This window comes from Mesitornis unicolor, unplaced genomic scaffold (assembly GCF_000695765.1).
Source record: "Mesitornis unicolor isolate BGI_N332 unplaced genomic scaffold, ASM69576v1 scaffold1485, whole genome shotgun sequence".
Taxonomy (NCBI): Eukaryota; Metazoa; Chordata; class Aves; order Mesitornithiformes; family Mesitornithidae; genus Mesitornis; species Mesitornis unicolor.
This window is the reverse complement of record NW_010183455.1, coordinates 12,795-33,257: the sequence shown is the minus strand read 5'-3', so window position 1 is coordinate 33,257 and position 20,463 is coordinate 12,795. Positions and strand designations below refer to the sequence as shown.

The window sequence follows — 20,463 nt, the reverse complement described above, 5'->3', positions numbered from 1 at the left end:
ACCAAGCTGTGCCAAGGGAGGTTCAGGTTAGAGAGAAGGAGGAAGTTCTTTACTGAGAGGGTCGTCAGAAGCTGGAACAGGCTGCCCAGGGAGGTGGTGGAGTCACCATCCCTGGATGTGTTTAAAGAGCGGGTAGACGAGGTACTTAAGGATATGGTTTAGGGGGTAGACAGGAGCAGTTGGACGTGATGATCTCAGAGGGCTTTTCCAACCGAGCAATTCTGTGATCCCAAAACAAGTCGTGTCATCGCTTCTCCCAAATAGAGCTGCTCAGCCCTAGGAAAGGTGCTGTGAAGAGGCTTTCCATGGGCTCATCTCGCTGCGTTTCATGCCTGGGCACTGTGGCTGAGCCTGTGCCAGCCCTGGGCATAGCTAGGTCATGGTGCTTGACTGTGGTTTTAGGTTACTTTCCCATCTGTCCTTGTTCCTCTGCGTTCCTTTTTGTGGATGGAGACAAGCCTTGTATCACATAACATAACAGCAATTTGTTTTAACATTTTTGAGAACTAATGCAACTGTCCCAACTTGTAAAACAAGCTCTGCCACAGGAAAAGTTGTTCTCCCACTGCAACCTTGCTGTCTGGTGTTTAAAGACCCAGAGCTCCATCTTCCAAAGCAGTTGAATTAGGTGCTCTTATTCACTATTGGGAAACTCACATGCGGAATAAAGCAGTAAAAGCTGTTCCAGCTTTGATTTACACACTTCTTTAGTTTTGACCGGTGGTTGTACCTACAACAAAGTAGGTTCAGCCTTTCTGCACAGAAGAGGTTTGGTAAAGCCACCCCGTGCATAGACCGTGCCTTACTCCAGAGTGAGAAATCTGTTCAGCTAAAATGAGCCCAGAACAGACTCGGATTTACTGAGTTTGCTCTCAGTCTCTTAGCAGTGGCCGTGTTCTGCAGTGCCTTTAGCAAACTTACTGGGATTGAGGATTAGAGAAGCTTTTTGCTCTCTCTGAACGTGTCCTAATTGCAAGGGGAGGACTTGTTCCTCGGAATTTTTGCTTCCATTCTGAATATCCCTGCAAAATGAATAAACTGCACAGATCACAGTAAATGCGTTTTCCTCCACCGTGGTTTCCCACAGATGCTCTTAGGGACAGTGATTTGTTTTTTGCATGTATCCCTCCTCAGACAAAAGAGCACAGGTGGCACCTGCAACGCAGCCTGGCCTTGCTTGTAAATATTGCTTGAGAAATCTGCCAAGAAGAAATCAGTCAAGGAGAAATCCATGGCTAAGTTTTGGACTTAGACTTTAATAAAAGACCGAGCATATACATGTTTGGTAATGGAACACAATTAACACCACCGAATAATTTCAAACTTTTTTTTTAAATTCCCTGAATGTAATTTGGGAAATAGGCTCTCAACTTGATACTTTATTATAAAGCACAGTGATTAATATTCCAATCATATTTGAAAGACTGTCTAATTTATGCTGTATTTTGATTGAGAGCCACGGTAGATATTTTCAACAGTCTCAAGGGAGGTAAAATGCAGAACTGAGTGCAGATTATTCAGGGTTGGCCTACAAGGTGATCTATGTGCAAGTTCAATCTGTATAATTAAATAGTGGCTATTATATTATTCTTTTATTTCAGCAGAGATAATCTATCACCCCAAAAGGAATACAATTTCCTTTTGGATTTGTGCACTATTAAATGTAAAATATTTTTGCACATAGTTTAGAAGCGCAGAACTGCAAAAGTTTGTCAGAAGTTACTAAATATATGTTCAGTTTAGTGTCTGTACTTTATTTAATCCAGATGTTTGTATTTTGCGTACTTTCAGAAAGGATTGTAACAGGTAGGCACATCAAAGAAAATTTATGGAGTAATGCAGTCGGATGAAAATGCGGAATCAACCACTGGACAAAGAGATCTTTACATTTGCTGTCAGCATGAATTAGGGTTACGAATACAGACGTCCTCACAGGACAGAACTGCTCATCAGCTGGCGAGGCATCCAGTGCCGTTCTGCATTTAACTTCTGTCTTATTTCTCTGCCTAGAATGGTTCCGAGTTCGTTCTTTGTCACCCAAATGTATGCGTTCTCTTTTGCCTGCTTCGTAAGTTACAACTTTTCTTTGAAGAATTATGACTGTTTCGAGATCCAGAAGGATCCCGCTCCCCAGTAGTTATTTGTTGTAGCACTCATCATGGGCCTATCTGACTCTTCACTCTTAAAGAATATTAATGTAGGAAAGAAGTATTAATGCTGGGTTGGGGAACAAGATAGGAAAACGTTAGTCTTTTTTTGTTTTTTCCTTCTCTGTTCTTTCTAGTTTTAGTGATTTGTTCTTTTATTCATAGAAAATTTATAGCAGGTTTTTAATCTTATGGGTTTGAAATAAAATTAATTTATGTAAGGGAAAAGAGGACTTTTTCTCCTTTCACTGTGTTGGAGATTAATCTTAGTGAACGGAGATTTACAGTGAGCTCTTTTATGCAACATCACATGCTTCTCAGTGGTAATTTAGGGCTCAGCTCTTCATCTCTCTCTGGCATGCCAGATTTTCTTCTTAGAGAACTGTATTGCTATGAGAGACATTTGGTTTTAATTTTGAGTGTAGGATGCAGGTTCTCAGCCATCAGGAGACATTTCGAAAGCGTTACATGACGATAGGATGGGTTGGTGACTGCTTTTTGGGACTTAATGCTGTGTACGTGCTTGGGGAGGGGAATAACAGAATCACAGAATGGCTCGGTTGGAAAAGCCCTCTGAGATCATCACATCCAACCGCTCCTGTCTACCCCCTAAACCATATCCTTAAGTACCTCGTCTACCCGCTCTTTAAACACATCCAGGGATGGTGACTCCACCACCTCCCTGGGCAGCCTGTTCCAGCTTCTGACGACCCTCTCAGGAAAGAACTTCCTCCTTCTCTCTAACCTGAACCTCCCTTGGCACAGCTTGGTGCCGTTTCCCCTTGTTCTATCCCCATCACCTGGGAGAAGAGCCCAGCACCCACCTCTCCACAAGCTCCCTTGAGGCAGTTGTAGGTGGTGATGAGGTCTCCCCTCAGCCTTCTCTTCTCCAGGCCAGGGAGGGTGGCATTTTTGGAAACAGTCAAACATCAGAACGCAGACTGAGCATCTTTCATAGCTTTTAGAAATAGCGCATTAAGGTTAAATTCAAAGTGTCTGTGAGGATCCTGTGAACTGATTACCCAGAAATACCTTTTCACTTTGAGCACTGAAGTCAGTGAAGGAGTAAACATACAAGTAACATGTGTGTAAACTATTAACGTCTCATGCTGGCAACTTTATTACCATTTTAACTGACTGCATGCTCATGAGCTTTTGGGAATGTGTATTTTTGGACAGGAGACTTTAAAGTAAAAGTTTAATTTCTAAAAAAAAAAAAAAAGCCTAACAAACAAAAGCCAAACCACACTGAAAAAGCTAACCCAACAAGTAACTGTAGAAAATTTCCTAACCCTTCTTTTTCTTTAAACGTTGAGCATTTCTGGAGTATATATGAAAAAAACCTGACTTGTGTCACGGGTAAATTTCTCAAGTATTAACATTGCCATTGGCTCCCTGCCCTGTGCTGCGCAGACAGGAAATATGAGCCAAATCATGTTTTACTTAGCAGTTCCTACAGCCCTATACCTCTACAGATTTATGACTTGCTAAGTTTAGAATTGCATCAATTGACTGCAAGGTACTTAGGAGGGAGAATGTGGTTTGTGTGCTGTGACACATCTACAAATGCCTCTCAGAGCAAAAAATCTGACAGTTACCTCAGTGACATTGCCTTCCAGAAACGCACCATAACTTAATCTACTACTTATTTATTAGGCTCAGGAAGAAGAGAGGGATGAAATTCCAGAATTCTTTGAGCCTCTTCTGGAGCTTAATGGAGAGTTTAAAGTTGCCTCGCCAAAATACAACGGTCCTTTGTTTCCTCCAGTGGCTTCTGCTCCTCAGCAGTCTTCTGATGTTTTGGATGAGCTGATCCAGAGGAGAGAAACTATAGAAAACAGGTTGATAAGTTGGTGAGTTGCAATATAACACAGTGGTGAGAGAGTTTATACGGAAGAAGGAGTTAATGCATAGGAATACCTTCCTTTTCTCCTCCCCTCCTTTCCCTTTGAGCCGCCTTGCATTTTATGTCAACAATGCTCTTTTGTAGACTTTTAGGTGCCTTGATGTTTGCTGATAGTTAATTGGGTTTTATTCTGCTAGGGTGGAACAAGAAATAATGGCAAAAGTTATCAGTGGCATGTACCCAGTTCAGAAAGAAATGGTGCCCAGGGTTAGCGTCTCAGAGGGTGAAGACAGTGAGACTGAAACCTCTGACATTGGTAAGTAGGAGTCGTTGTTCTCAGCTGATGGATTATCTCAATTTTTGGCTAATTTTAACAAGCTGTGGAGGTAGCTGTTGCCTGGGCCTAAGAGCGGAGAACATTGAACCAGTGAAACTATAAAATGCAGAAGCGCGTGCTTTAATAGACCAAGCATTATAAAGCTATTGAAATAAATTATCTAAAAAAAAAAGAAAAAGAACACATAAAACACACCACTGTACAAATCAACTTCTGTTATTGGCCATCGAGATCAGATTTGGCATCTTGCTAAGCCTGCAGCATTTGTTTGCCTTTCTTTCCTTAGTAGATATGTCAAAAGTTACCTCCCTCATCAACGTGTGAGAATGGGAGACAAATGCATTTCTCCTGACCTTTGCTGCCTGCCTTTGTGATCCTGGATTGCTTCTCCACTGCTGTATGTTTATCTGGAAAATGAAGAAAAACCCCACTTTTTGCAAATGTTTAAAAGTTCACGGATAAAATGAACGGCTGCAATATAGGACGTGCATTTTAAGAAGCGAGACCTGAGTGTGTGCTTTGTGTTCCTTCATTTTCAGTTGAAGTTGCAGGTGGTGGAGGGTTTCAACTCTTCATCGATGCTGGTGTGCCAGTGGACTCAGAAATGATAAGTCATTTTGTAAACGAAGCTCTCAGTGAGACGATTGCAGCTGTCCTGGGTGACACGCGGGCTCAGAAAGCAGTTCCTGCTTCAAATGTTCCTCCAAGCACAGCAGTTATGGTGGTGAGAGTCCATTTTATTTAATCTTTCCTACTGAAGTTCTGAGGGATGGTTTCTTTGTGGCATGATGGTTCAACTGTGTGCAAGACAAAGATGACGAAAAAAGACTGGTGAACCACATGTACATGATTTGCCTTTTTTGGATTATCCCTTATTATACCCCAACAAAATTAAACCTACTTCACTTTAAAAAAAAAAAAATAATGATTTCTAAGGGAAAGACTTGGTACTTGATTTCATGTTGTCAAAAGACAGCTCGTGCTATTCTCAAGAAATATAACTGGGCCCCTCACTAGAAGAAGGTTGTTGAGATTCTGGAGCATGTTCAGAGAAGAGCCACAAGGATGGGGAGGGCTCTGGAGAACAAGCCTGATGAGGAGCGGCTGAGGGAACTGGGCTTGTTTAGCCTGGAGAAGAGAAGGCTGAGGGGAGACCTCATCACCACCTACAACTGCCTCAAGGGAGCTTGGAGAGAGGTGGGTGCTGGGCTCTGCTCCCAGGTGATGGGGGATAGAACAAGGGGAAACGGCACCAAGCTGTGCCAAGGGAGGTTCAGGTTAGAGATAAGGAGGAAGTTCTTTACTGAGAGGGTCGTCAGAAGCTGGAACAGGCTGCCCAGGGAGGTGGTGGAGTCACCATCCCTGGATGTGTTTAAAGAGCGGGTAGACGAGGTACTTAGGGATATGGTTTAGGGGGTAGACAGGAGCGGTTGGACATGATGATCTCAGAGGGCTTTTCCAACCGAGCCATTCTGTGATTCTGTGAACTGTGGTGCCATCTTGCAAAGAAACTAATTTCTTCACGTAAGAAAAAAGAGAAGCTGAGTGTGATAATATTTTTGGTCTTACGGACTTGCCACCATACTTTAGGATCTATAGAAGTTAGTATTAATTCTTTCTAAGCTTTGAGTTCAGTAGTTTTCAGTAAATGCTTAAATGATTAGTAGAGCTTCCTGTAATCCAGGGTAATTTTCTCTGTTCTGTTTGATAATCAAGAAAAACCTGGTGTTGTAGGGTGTCTTTGGGGTGAATGTGGAAATGGCTGGGCTTAGAAGTCTACCTATACAAGGCTGTGTTGAAACTGAGATGAATTGTTCTACTTTGCTGCATTGCACATAGACTGAAATAGCACCGAGTGCCCGCTGTAAGCGACCACAGATTGTTCTAGAGTCAAAAGTGATTGTTTCACTGCTGTAGGCTGAAATTCAGCCATCCTGCACCACCCTGAATCTAAAGAGCTTGTCCCCACTCCATTACAGTTTTGGGAGCATATCATGTTAAAGAGGACTGGCTTTTGTAGCTTATTCTTCTGATACTTAGAAACCTCTGCTATAATAACCGTCCTAATGCCCCTCTTAAGCCTTCTTGGTTCTGTACTAACTTAAACTGAAATGTCCTTAGGCTGAAATGGTTGGTGTTTTCTTACTGTATATATTCATTTGCACTTCTAAAGATAAGTTTTGTCCTTTTCTGCCTTTGTCTGATTAGGCCAAATAAACTGATTGTCCACATTTGTACCATTTTCGACTCTAACTGATGGGCACTCCTCTTACGTTTTCTAATTTAGATTGGTCTTGACCACAGGTAACATTAATATGCTAATAGACATTTTTAATAATGATGCAGTGTGGAAGCTGAGGTTTCCTCAGTGCCTTGTGCTATAGCAGTGATACTCTCCTACCTTTTTTGGAATCTAAGGTAGCTAGTTAGGCTCATACTTATCCTTGGTGTAACTTTTACATTCATACGGGTTTTTTTCTTCTTCCATTTCTGCTCAGCTTGTAGCAGAAGTTCTTGAAGACATCGTTTATGCATTCGTGATCTGCCCCTTCCTACTGCCAGGTTTCCTTTGCAGAACTTCAGCTGCCCAGTTACCGAGTTCTTGGGTGTTCAACATCGTGCAGTTGTGTGCGAATTGCCACATGTGTCAGCATGTTCCACTTCTCATAAGGGTTTTTAATCAAAATCACCAGTCCAAGGATTTATTCTTCAGCAACCAGCCTGGAAGCCTTCCTTTAGCCTGTCTGTCTTGGTTTCTTTATGAAATGCCAGAGAACAGGGCTGGAAAAAGCCTGGAAAGGTCCATCATTTTCCTCCATAGCAGGCTGAACAACAACCACCATCATCCTAGCTTGTCAGACTTATCTCCATTGCTGTCATCTTTTTAGGAAACATCACAACTGTGTTTGTGCTTCTTCTAGTGCTTTACTGTCTTGGCTATTGCTCTGTAGTCTTCTCTTTAGCTAATTCTCTCACCATAAAACTATACTGACTCAATTTCATCCATATCCCAAAATATTTTCTTGCTTAAAATTGTATCAAATGCTTTATTAAAATTCACATAAGGTAATTTACCGGGTTTTATTTTATTTTGTCCAGGTGTACCATTTAGCCTGGTGCAACTTTATATTGAGCTGGAGGAGGCAGATCCATACAGCATGTATCCAAGCAACTCAGTTCCTCTGCCGTGGTAACCTGCCTTTCTCTTCCTTCCTCAGCTGTCTCAGGGGATACTCTGAAGATAGGAATTTTGCATTGAGATAATAACCGTGGTTACGATCTTTTTTCCCTTAGGAGTCTCTTGTGCCTACTCCATTGCCAACACCCCAGGCCACACCACCGCAAACACCACCTTCAGAAAAAGAATTGCCTCCAGTCAGAACTCCGGAGTCTTCTCTGTCTCTTACAAACAGGAATGGGGATGTTCACGAACGTGAAAAAAATAAAGAAACAGGTAGTAAAGATAATAATTGAAGTTTAGAAGTAGCAAATATGCTTTAATCTACTGCCTTTAATTTTCTTCTTCAAAGACATGTTATCTCTCAGGATAAATATTCTTGAGGCTGTAAGTCAAGTGGGAGCTCATGTGATACAAAAATTATGGGTAATTCGTATAAAAAGCAAACATCTTTTAGTTGGTAACAGTTCTATTTTCAGACCTAATGCACATTTACATGGTTGGTGTGATTTCCAGCCCTCCCAGCCCCTCTACACTTTTCACATCAGAGAAGTAGCTGTCTCTTGCTCCTTCCTGTGTTTCTAATGTTAATTAAATCAAACTTACACTCTTCAAGTAAAGCAGCTTAGTTTTTTAAATGCAGAACTGTCTCCCTTATTAAAGGAAGTAAGCAATTGAGGTTTTATTCTAGCTCCTTCAGATGCCAACACTGTACTTAAAAGAAACTACTCTTAATCTAGTCTTGTCTCCATGACTATCAAAAGATATCACAAAAACTACAAGTGCTTCATGGCACTGACTAACTCTGCCTGAGATTTACTGCCTGCTTTCCTTTCTGTTCTGAAATTTGGCTTCGCAGGTGCAGGAGTTGGGATTCCAGCTGCCACGAGTTGTGTTGGCACCCCTGCTGTTACCCCTGTCAATACACCTCCTGCAGCAACCGCACCAAGCCCTCCTGCCTCAGAACGGGCCTCCAGAGCTGCAAAAGTGGAAAGTCCAAAGCCTCCAAACCCATGGGATGATGCAGAACTTCCTCTGGAAGAAGAGAAACCCAGTCCTTTCACTGAGGAACCATTCCGTCCCAAGGCTGTGTGAGTTGAACAAGCTGCACGCTTTTCTAACTTCTTAAAACTGAATGTATTGTTTCTACATAGAGCCCCAAAAAGTCAGTGGAGAAATGAGTAATGTGTCTATCAGGAGGCATTGAGATAAGGCAGGATTCTTTTTTTTAATTGCTTGACTTATATTTTGGAGAAAAGAAGTGAAATCAGGGCCTTTCTCAGAATTTATTGGTTCTTATTCATGTCCTGTTGAACATTGTACTTAGGAAACCGGTATCGTTACACCTGCCAGTGATAAATGTAGTGACAATGAAATGCTGTACTATTAGCATTTTATTTTAATATTACACGTGGAATACACGTGGTCATTTTTTGTTATAACCAGAAATTCACTAATGATGCCATTGAACCGTGGTGATTTTCAGACTATTCTGTAAAATGCTGCTATTTGAAAAAATACTTGCAAATTAATTTATTTTCAGTATTGATTAAGACTTTAGTCTATATTGGTCAACGTGCTTTGGTGTATTCATAATGCAGATTCTTGCATTCTAGTGAGATGTCAGTGGCTAATGATGAGGAACCAGAGGCCTTGATTTTACCACCTCGGCAGTCGTCAGCGAGGCCCATCGAGTCGCTTCCTTGCGATGCCCCGGTTGCGTCACCTGTGCCCACAGTTAGTTCTGGGCAGTCCACACAGGAAAGCAGCCTTACCCTCACCGAAACAGAAACAGAAACTGCAGACAGACCCATCTCAGAAGGGGAGGTGCTCTTCAGCTATGGACAGATGCTGGCTGCAAGAGGTAGCTGACTTGACAAACCTGTGGAAATTAGAATTTGCGTTAATGTTTTTTCTTTATAAATGTCTCTTCCACTCTACTGAAGTTACAGGTCGTACATTTTCTGGTCAAACTGCAAACGTTAACCTGGATCTTAACCTTCGGTTCATGCTTTTAGATTTAAAAGACCTCATTGCTCTTTTTCTTCTCTCTGAACAAAAGGCTTCTGCTTACAAATGAAAAAAGATTAAATACACTCTTTTGTGATAAAATCAACTTGAGAAATAATTGGGACTGTCTTGCACAAGTACCATGCGGTACCAAGTACTAAGTTTTTATTGAAAGCAAAGTATGGGAGCGAAGCTGAAATTACATCTTTATAATGCACGTCCGGCAGTAGGAATTTCCAACTTTACTAAAGCACTGTGTTGCAATTATTAAAGAATGTGGCCTTGGCTTTCTTTCACATATCTGGCATGGCTTTTAGTATTTGTAACTGAAAATATTTTTCTTTAGCAGAAGGAGGACTGTCTCTTCCAAACCTTGCTGAGAGCTTAACCAGTACTTTGCGAGATGCCAATGAAATGGTAAGGAAATACTTCACAGAGAAATGGAGTTTGTGTGGTGTTCAGCCTTGTGTGTCTTGGTGAATTGGATGTGCTTTAAGCATGTTCACTTAAAAATTTTTTAAAATTTATGCTTATGAACTGTACACTTACAAAGAATGTTAGAATTTTAGAGCTCAAAAAACCCCCCACATTATAAAAAATAATTTATATTTTAAAAGAAACGTGATTTATAGACATCTGTAGGTTAGAGATAGCTAATACGCATTTTCGTTTCTTTATTGTTTTTAGTTTTAAGGCATCTTAAACAGAATAGAAGATTGTTATGCTCTGAGCTGTGTCAGCTGTGAGCCATCTTTTAATTGCTTATGCGCTTAAATTATTAAAATAGATTAGCTGAGGCTGGAGTTAGTTAAAGCTGCTTAAAATTTCAGTATAGTTTCTTATCTGACGTCTGCTTTAGTCCATTGTCCTGGAAGCGTCCCAGATCAAGGGGGTTTTTTTGCTGTTGGGTTTTTTTTAATTTTATTTTACTGGTGAGGCAGCATTTGGAGTATTGTGTCCAGTTAGGGGCTCTCCAATACAAGAAAGATAAGTATTTACTGAAGCGAGCCCAGCAAAGAGCTACAAAAACAATGAAAGGATCGGTGTCATACTGAGAGAGCTTGGCTTCTTTAGCCTTGAGAAGAGAAAACTCTGGGGGAAATCTCAGCGGTGTGTGTAAATACCTGGTGGAAAGAAGTAAGAAAGACAGAGCCAGACTCTTCTGAGTGGTGCCCAGTGAGAAGACAGGAGGCAGTGGACACAGGTTGAAATTCAGGAAATTCTGTTTGAACATAGGAAATGTTTTTACTGTGGCGGTCAGACACTGAAAGAAGTACTGCCTTGTGCAGTCCAGTTGGACGAGTCAATCTCCAACCTCAACACTGCAAATTTTAAATGTCCTAGCATAGAAATCCTCTTTTCTTCTCCCTGCCCATTCTTCTTAACCATTTCTGCCCATACACGGCCATGCTCCACTTGTGCGTACTGTCCCATCAGAAATTTAATCTATTCCCAAAGAATGATTAAAGTTCCTACAAAAACCAGTTTTGGATTATGTATTATGTGGATTTTGTTTCTTTATTTTAGGATTATGATCCTCCCAGTGAAGGGCAAATAGTGAGAAGACCAGATAAAGACTATCACAGGGATCCTGTCCTGACTCTTTTAGCCAAATTAAATCAAAGACCTGTTGCTGCACACGAAGGAATGCACCATTTGGAGGTAACTTGCAGTCCTGTTGCTTTCTGGACAGTAATTTTGAAGTAACACTTTCTTGCTCAAAAGTAGATGAAATAGTTCAAGCTTATCCTTCCTGTTCACTGCAGAGCAGGTTCATAGACTTCATTCCGTGCTGGAAGCGATCTCGCTTCTCTTGGCTATGTTCTCGTGTACAATCTTTTAAAACCACTGAAGGTTAAGTGTTGTTATAGACAAGTGAGCTGTACATAGCATTGCACGTATCTAATTTTCAAGACGTGTATGTGACTGTTCCAGTGTGCCAGATTTGTCCTGTCGCTTTGAACACCAGGGAAGTTTTCTGTCACTTCAGCAATCTAGGTGATGTGTTTAACAGTACCAGTTCCCGGCACTTAACAGCCGTATGTGTGTTTTAGGGAGGTATGAAGAATAACTCAGCAAATGTTTACATGCACTTCTGCACGTGCTGTTGATACTGATCTTGGAACAAAACCTCAAAATATTCATATTCAGCTGGCAGAAAAAACTGGCTAGCAGAAAACTAGAACTGGCTGAGTCACAAAGGCCAAGAGTAATTCTGTTGTCACACATCTCAGTGTTTTCTGTGTGGAAAATAATAGTTTGGACCGAGTGCCTACTCTAACGGACATAGCTGGAGGAATGTTTAAAGGAAGTGAACTTTGAATACTGCAACATGGTTCATGGACACCTTTATTTACGACAGATCTTGCTTTTTGTGATTTTACTGATGCATATGCAGTTTCTTCCTTCTGTCTTGGTCAGTTTAGTCTAAATAATTACTCACTACGTTCACCTCCTTAACTGTTCCTTTGTGTCTCTCTTTTGCTTAATGAGCTCTGGTGGATGTACTTAGTGAAAAGCTTTCTACAGTGTCAGCTCAGAGTCTGACTGTAATTGCAGTGACGTTTTCTCATCAGCACTGCGAATTACAAATGCATCTCTAATTTGTTTTTTCCCTTTCCCGTAGTCACAGACTGCTCAGTCAGTCCATACAAGACACTAATAAACTACCCCCCATGATTCTGGTGAGGTGTGTGCAAGCATACCTTCTTGTTTATAGGAGAAAGAATATTCTCCTAGATATTACTAGTATTGCCTTAGACTGCTCCTGTGTATGTGCGTGTATGTTTTCCTGCATAGAAGCAAGCTGGATTTTCTCTGCAGCTTTGAAAGTCAGAATCCAGAGAACCATCCCTATTTTAAGTGCCATCAGTCACTGAACTTGAGGTGCTACACAACAGGGAGTCAATAGTTTTTAGCTGCTTCCAATGTTACAAGGTGAGGCAGCCAATAATGACCATATGTGTAACATTAAAGACTTCATATGCTAAAAATATAAGGTAGGTTCAGACCACGTTGGGATACCACTAACAAAATAAGTGATGTTGTTTGCTGTAAGTGATTCTTATCTGTCTACTGATAAATGCAGATCTTGCTTTCAAACCCAGTTAGATGGTATCTCCTCAGTTTCAGTTTCCTTTATTCAGTGCTAATAGTATAGACCTGATGATCAGAGGGCTGGAGCACCTCCCCTGTGAGGACCAGCTGAGGAAGTTCCTGTGTAACCTCATCTGGGTGTTCCTGCTCCGGCAGGGGGATTGGACTGGATGAGCTTTGGAGGTCCCTTCCAATCCCTAACGTTCTGGGATTCTGTGAGTTGGGGCTGTTCTGCTTTGAGAAGAGAAGGCTCTGGGGGGACCTTATTGTGGCCTTCCAGTTTCTGAAGGGGTCCTACAGGAAAGCTGGGGAGGGACTTTTTACAAGGGCAGGTAGCTATAGAATGAGAGGAAATGGTTTTAAGCTGGAAGGGGGGAGATTTAGACTGGATATCATGAAGAAATTCCTTACTGTGAGGGTGGTGAGGCCCTGGCACAGGTTGCCCAGGGAAGCTGTGGATACCCCCACCCTGGAGGTGTTCAAGGCCAGGTTGGATGGGGCTTTGGGCAACCTGGGCTGGTGGGAGGTGTCCCTGCTTGTGGCCAGGGGGTTGGACTGGATGATCTCTGAGGTCCTTTCCAGCCTAAACCATTCTATGATTCTATGACTTAAGTTTATATATGCTTTAAGGGTTAATGTAAGTAGATAACAATGCCTGGTTTTAGAAGAAATACATTGGGGGGGTTTTATATCTGCTGTTCTGTGTAGGATTCTGATGATAGTGCTGGGGAGCTCAGTGAAGGTCAAAGACCAAGGCTGACCAGAGCAGCAGAGAGAATCCTAATGGGACATTGGGTTCACGTGGACCATCCAACCGCTCAGACTTGTGAGAACAGACCACGGCGGCGTTTCCGTTCTTCATCGCCAGGGCAGCTTGCCCAAATTAGAGGTACAATTATCCTGTTACTTCTTCACTGTGATATCTGTGTGGATTCTGAGGATTTCCTATAACAGTTTCTGATATAGTTTCAAAGAATATGTTCAAAAGCCAAAATTTTGGCAAGTGCCTTGGACTGACTACCATAGGGAAATGCTCTGTGCTTTTACATAATCTGTAATTATCCCAGGCCGAGTTCTGTTGCATTCTGATGATTTTTCTCTTAGCTTCCCTCCTTCCCCACCTCTCAACACACAGCACAGTATTGACATTGCTAAGGAAACCACACTGTGTAAAAGCTCGGCTGTACTTTCAAGTCAGGAGTGTTTTCATATCAGGGAGGAACACAACATTTTGTTTCTAGGTCCCTTTGATAACATAATCAACACTGAATAGGAAACAATCTCTTCTTGGAGGGAGGGGAAAGAGGGGAAGGAATGATCTGTGATTGTTTCCACTTTTTTCCCAAATCTTTTGTATCTATCCACTGGTTTGTGAGACTGCGCGTCCTTCAGTCTATTGCAAGTTGGGACAAAGTGCTATTTCCTGACAGCCACAACAATTACAGTGTGGGTCCATAATTTTATTTCAGAATTATTTTAAGGGTAAAATTAAATATTTGTTACACCAGTGGGTGTAAAAGTTCAGGTATTTCAGGGTGTGTATCTGTGTACATATAACCTTGCAGTGGATACTTGGTTTCTCTATCTGAAGAAGTCACTCTCAGATATATCTGTAAGGATTGTGGGGGTATTATGGGTGTCTTTCATTTTCTGACCTGTTTTCACTTGTATTATGGAAACATGATGTCTGTTTGTAGGATGGAGAAGGCATTGCTTATGTTGGTACATAAAAGCACCTTGATCAGTTTTTCATTTATAAATCCTTATTTTCAGTGCTTAAAGTAATGAATATAAAAACCAACATGCAAATGAAATGTGGCACATGTAGTCTTAAAGTGAACAATAATTACTCTTAATTAAGCAATAATTATAGTTAATTAGGCTTAAAATTCATTCTTTGGCTCTGTATGATAGCAGAAGGCTAAAGTTAGTTCATGAGCTGTCAGTACTTTTTTCATAAAGATGCTTTACACGCTTGCAGGCTGCAGAAGCACGATAAATGCTGGATTATATAGCAGATTATCACTTTAAAAGAGACTATGTACAGGTTTCTTTTTGTTCACACAACCGTGAAACATTTTCGTGAGGAAGCCTTTGCAATCTCTTTCCAATACGTGTGATAAAGCTCATTAAGCGTATAATGGTGCGATGAACTGTGCAGCTCTGAAGGTATCATAAGTGCTTGCCATGTGAGAAATCTGCAGGTGATAAAACTGATTGATTTTTTTCAATTTCCATCGACATATATGTTTTATTTCTTTTTCTCCCCACAAGAGCAATTTAAGGGATATACAACAAGCCATGTAAGGAGGAATTAATTCTCTTTAATGTTGCGTGTCCCCGTGTTGAATCTTGAAAGAGTCCACATCCGGCCACGTGAGTTGACCAGGAGATTATTTCTCCAGCTCATCAAGGGATTTTTTTCTCTTTATTTTTCCCCCCTCAGCAGAAATTCTTGGAGATGCAGATACAAGTCACGGTCCAGTGCTTATGGCTGAACTGGAATTGCCGCCAGTTTCAAATTGTGCTGCCCAACCGAGCTGCAGAGTGACATCTCTCTCTGAGGATCTGTCCCAGGTAAATTCAAAGGATCTTTTCTGTGTCTGGTCAGAAAGTGCAAACTGAAACCTAGGTAAATAAATTTTCTGGTTGCGCTGTGGTGACTGACATCACGGAAGTGGTGCATTTAAAGTGACACATTCAGCTAAGAAACTGAAGTCAAAGGTACATGTATGTAATAAAAATTACTGGTTTTACTGTGGTGGAATCCGTACAATATGCTTTCTGTTAGGCTCAGACCTTCTCTTTTATCTTTTCTGCACTTCCTCACGGCTTCCCTGGTCTCACAGAATCAATTACTATTCTTACCCAGCTCAGATAGGGTATTCCAGTGTTTTAGAGGCACATTGCTTCAAACACAGAAGGGTAACATGATGGATATATGGGAAAGGAAGTAACAATAGAGGTATGGCTTCACCAGTTGTAACCCACTGAGTCAGCATTTCAGGAGCTTCAGTTGCCCTCAGAGGGGCAGGGTTGGAACGGTGGTAAGGATCCCTCCTGTTAAGGAGAGGGTCGTCAGAGGCTGGAACAGGCTGCCCAGGGAGGTGGTGGAGTCACCATCCCTGGATGTGTTTAAAGAGCGGGTAGATGAGGTACTTAGCGATATGGTTTAGGGGGTAGACAGGAGCGGTTGGACATGATGATCTCAGAGGGCTTTTCCAACCGAGCCATTCTGTGATTCTGTTAAGGATGATGTACCTGAGAAGTCAAGGGAAAATCCTATTGATCTCTGCTTGAAACACATAGAGTTAATCTGTTGCTGCTTTATCAGTATGTGCTGTAACCTAGAGATGATTATTTACTTGCTGACTAAAGATAAATTCGAATAGCAAGTGGTGAAAGCTAAAAATGAGGTGGCAGATTGCTCTTTCATATGTTAAGCTTCAGAGTGTGTTTGAAAGTAATAATATACTTCTCATGGTTGCTATGTTCATGGATGCATTCTGCCCTTCCCTGATGTTCTAGATTAAGAATAACCTAGCATATCTTATACTGACCTTTCTTTGATTTTGTGTTTATGAGCCTTGATGTGTGTTGGGCCATTGGTGTCTGAGCAGTTCTTAAATGTGTCATCTGAAGTGACGTGTTGCATCTCCAAAGAGGATTTTAAATATCACACCTCTTTCACTTTGAGGTCATCGGAACGTGGTATTTCTTGGAGTGATTGTTCACAGGCAAGACTTGATTCTGCTGGGGTAAAGCTCGTATCCTTGTTAGCATTTTACCAGCCAAAAGTAAAAGGGATAGAGCAGGTAAAACATGTTTCCTTCTTTTAGCACCATTAGCTGCGCTAAAGAACCCAGTGATACCTGCATCTCATACTCTGGAGAATGAGCTGATGGGGTTAGGACTGATTTTTGTTTGCCTGGGTGCAGGCAAATGGTAAAGTACCATGTGCAAGATTACTCATGTGCATAACGTATGCAAGAAATATAAGGTGTTCTGACATGGTGTCTTTCATAGAAAATATTCAGATAGTCATATGTTATGTTATCTTTAGAAACCTTTTCTTGCATCTGATCCCTTAGGGTGTGTTTTTTTGCCCGCAGGCACATAAAACTCACCCTCCCTCCAAACCAACCAACCAAACCCACAAACTTTGTGTGTGTGGTTTGGTTTGGTTTGGTTTTTTCCCCACAAACAAAATTATCTCTTCTGTATATGGGTGTTCCTGACATAAGACTCTAAATCACTGTTTCTCACGAGCTTCATTTCTTGCTTTTCTATGACGTGACCGTGCCTATAAGCAATAACCTCTGTAAACATCTGTCCAGGATGTGGCAAAGCCATGCTCCATAAGATCCTCTGCTAGAGCCGTACATCCTTCTCTGAAAATGAAAAATTCCCTGTACCAGATGATGTGAAGACTTGTTTTGACAGCATCTCTCTACCATGTAACAATGATGAACATTTCCCCTAGTTGAAAATTAGGAGTGGCATCTATATTCAGATCTATGGCTGGATCTGCTTTGTCACCTGCCTGTAGGAAGTAGATTCTTTGGTACTATAACATCAACAAAGAAAGCAAAAGGTACTCAGGCTTTCAGAATGATTCATTCTGTGTAATGGTCAAGGCGATAATAGCTTAAAACTTCTTAAAAGACTTCCTCCCAAGTTAGTCAGTGCCTCTCACATCAGTTCTTTAACTACTTGGTTTTCATCTCTAGGCAGTGTTTTGCCTTCCTTGAAATGAAACTGCATCAGCTATGCAGAAAGCAAGAAGACTAATCTATTTAGGAGCCAAACTGGGCTTTTTATGGTGTTTGCCAAGATTCTGGAGAAAATACGCAATGTTAGATGATATCCAGCTGGGCCTTAGGTTTGGTAGAGCTCTGTTCTGATTTAATTGGGAACGATCCTCCTGGATGTTAGGACGTGTTGGGTGGTTTCTCTAATCTGTCTGAACAGGATTCTCATTTCAGAGAGGTTGTGGGCAGTGGAATGGAGCTGCCACGTCTGTACCATCTGTTTGCTCCCTGCCACGGGTGTGTGGATCAGGTTCTGACCAACAGCAAGAGCGTTGTCTTTTCATGTAGGGCAGGAACAAATGCCTCCTCTTAGTGATGGAGGGTGAAGCCTGTGTGGTTACTCACTCCAAAACAAATGGCTTGAATCACACAGGAATTTTCTTATCTACTCATTTCTGGCATTGGATTTTTGTGAGATTTATATATGCTTTTAGTCACCATTAGAGAGAGTGCCAGACTGAATGCATCTTTGGTCTGACCCCTTCAGTCCATTCTTGTGCAACAATACAGCAATTAACTTTTATTTGTGGCCGCTTTGCCCCTGTGCTCTTAGCTCTGAGAAGCAAAAGATTATGGTGAGGAAGCTGGGCTCTTCTTATTCAATATAAATAATTTTGATCGTGGGAGGGACATGAACACTGAAAGTCATATTTGCCTGGCTTAACATTTCAAAGATGGTACGTTTAAAGGATCTGATGTCCCAAGTGCGTTGTAAAAATCTCAGAAAATCAGTTAGTTGCAAAATATTATCATAATGTTCTTGTATAAGTAGGAATGTTTTTATACAATCAACATTTTTTAAGTGGGATTGCCACTTTGGTATTCTCCTTAGCTCTCATTTCTAGTATTTCAAAGGACATATTTTTTGTAATCTTCCAAGAATGCATAATTGTAGGTTACGAATCTGTGTTATCTCTCAATTTCTATTTGCACCTCAGTTCAGTTTAAACTCTTTTCTGTGTGCCTTATTAAAAATCCCAACCAAAACAGAAGTACTTCAAAAGGACTCATGAGTGTACTGTTATGCCGCTTACATTTAATGTTCTGTAACTTTGGTGGCCACATGAGACCTTCCCACGTTCAGAAAATCATCTCAACTCAGTCTTAACTTGGCAGCTTTAAATGATGGCCAGAGTTGGTCGGCACCGTGGTGTGTAGAGGTGCCCGGGTTAGTGTCGATCCTAACTGTCCTGTCCGTGCCTGTTGGAGATGCTGGCTTGATCTCAGACGCGTGCATGTTCACTTCTGTCAGCTCACGCTCACCACAGTGCTGGTACGGTTGTGCTGGTGCTTGGCAGAGATGCCATGCTATCTCCTGATGTAGACCTCTACGCTTCACTGGGGTGTGAACTACTCCATGCGGCCACTGAGGAAGAGACAGTGGCTGAATGGCTTTTCTTTTTGTTCCTCCTGATTTTTGCAGTGCTGCCTTAAAGGATCATTAAGTACACGAGAAGCAATATCATTGGGGTTGAGATTCCTGTTATCATAGCAGACAGTTGTTAGCTGAAAGAAATGGGAAGCCCTGATTGCGTAGTTGGCACCATGCTTATTGTGTGCTTGCCATAAAAGTTTTCTTCTTTTCATCTGTATTTATGGCTGCTTGTTTCACCAGTGGCCTCCACAGTAGTGGAGGGTTTTTCCCACAGAACTGAAGCATACTTTCCTTTTCTTCATTTTTAGCTTTTGGGGAGCAAAATACCACTTGTACGATGTCGTCAGTTCTTCAAGAGAATACCCGTGCCATTGCTTCTCGGGACGTATAATTTTCCCAGAAGTCACAGAGCAGTTCTGTCGACAGGCTCCAAATGCTGTGTGTTATGCAAACATTTATGCTCTTTTTCAAGTTCCTCCTTCTTTAAGCATCCTCATTAAAAATCTTACATTCATCTGTGGGATCAACAGAATAACTGATGAAGTCAGATTTATTTGTCTTAGAGAATGCTCATGTCTTCGAGGTCTCCCATGACTTTGCTCTTCTCCTGTCTCCTGTCTACGTGTAGTGAAACGTCCTTGGGCCACAATTCCTGTTCCAGTTAACACAAAAGACAACAAACGTACTTGAGAAATGCGATGTCTCCCATTTTAACACCCAGAGCGTTTGTGGCTTCTAAGAAACAGTTTTCCCGTAGGCACTGTTTCACACCTAGGTCCTGAGGAGAATTTCAAGAAGAGTAGAAAATGGTTTTAAAAACATGGTCAAGGGAATAAATTTAATACTTGCCATGGGTTTCCCAACCCATATGCTGAAATTTTTATGTTTCTTTTTTCCTTTCAACTTTCCCATTTGACTCAGGATGATAATACCTAGGGAGAAGTCCTGGGTATTGAAGCAAGCCAGAGGAATCTTACGTTCTTTCCGCCACCTGCTTTGAGTAGAAATTGAGGGTCTCCTGTGTCCTCAGGTCTGAATGGCTCTCTGCCATACCTACTGCTCCAGGGTGTTTGTCTAGAGGAAACAGCATTGCAATATGCTCATTTGCATCTGAATTCCAAAGGAAGGAGAACAAGTGCACATCCTTTAATGAATCTTTAAAAAGCTCTTTGCCTGTTTCTTGAAGCTCCACATAATTTTATTGTGCTTTTCCATTCAAAGTCAGATTTGTAATATGATTTTAATGTGTGATATATAGGAGGAAAGCCAAGGAGCTGCACAAGCTGAGACTGTGAGACCTCGAGTTATTCATGTGAGAAGGAAGTCTGAAGAGATGCAACAAGAAGGTAAATCAGTGTTAATAAACAAACATGGTTCTTCAGTTAAGCATATCAGTTCTATATTTTGTTATAATACAGCTCTGATTTCTTTACATTTTGTTTTCCCTACTACCAAATTCCCCAGATTTCCAGATATTTATATATAGTATGTATAAATCCATGTACACGGTTATGGTATTGTTGGAGTGCACTGAAAGGATTGGAAATACATCTGTGTAAGTCATCAGTCCTTGCAATTAAGTATTTATTTAGATTTTTATTTGCCAGCAGCATTACAATGCGCATATTATGCAGTCAGTTAAATCTTAAATAGCTTTACAGGG

The 20,463-nt window shown here is 41.3% G+C and overlaps 1 protein-coding gene across 1 annotated transcript in view; it reads left to right on the top strand.

Annotated features, from left to right (window-relative positions):
* KIAA0586 (KIAA0586 ortholog) overlaps nucleotides 1-20,146 on the top strand; it is a gene marked incomplete at its 3' end in the record, with an annotated part of 45,692 nt that extends 25,546 nt beyond the window's left edge. Inside the window, exons 20-31 of the mRNA XM_010184139.1 lie at nucleotides 3,804-4,000; nucleotides 4,191-4,309; nucleotides 4,870-5,054; nucleotides 7,625-7,784; nucleotides 8,374-8,599; nucleotides 9,125-9,372; nucleotides 9,770-9,775; nucleotides 9,865-9,935; nucleotides 11,046-11,180; nucleotides 13,323-13,503; nucleotides 15,061-15,191; nucleotides 20,059-20,146. Coding sequence (XP_010182441.1) covers nucleotides 3,804-4,000; nucleotides 4,191-4,309; nucleotides 4,870-5,054; nucleotides 7,625-7,784; nucleotides 8,374-8,599; nucleotides 9,125-9,372; nucleotides 9,770-9,775; nucleotides 9,865-9,935; nucleotides 11,046-11,180; nucleotides 13,323-13,503; nucleotides 15,061-15,191; nucleotides 20,059-20,146 — 1,747 coding nt within the window. The remainder of the gene's footprint in view (nucleotides 1-3,803; nucleotides 4,001-4,190; nucleotides 4,310-4,869; nucleotides 5,055-7,624; nucleotides 7,785-8,373; nucleotides 8,600-9,124; nucleotides 9,373-9,769; nucleotides 9,776-9,864; nucleotides 9,936-11,045; nucleotides 11,181-13,322; nucleotides 13,504-15,060; nucleotides 15,192-20,058) is intronic.
* Nucleotides 20,147-20,463: the final 317 nt, after the last annotated feature.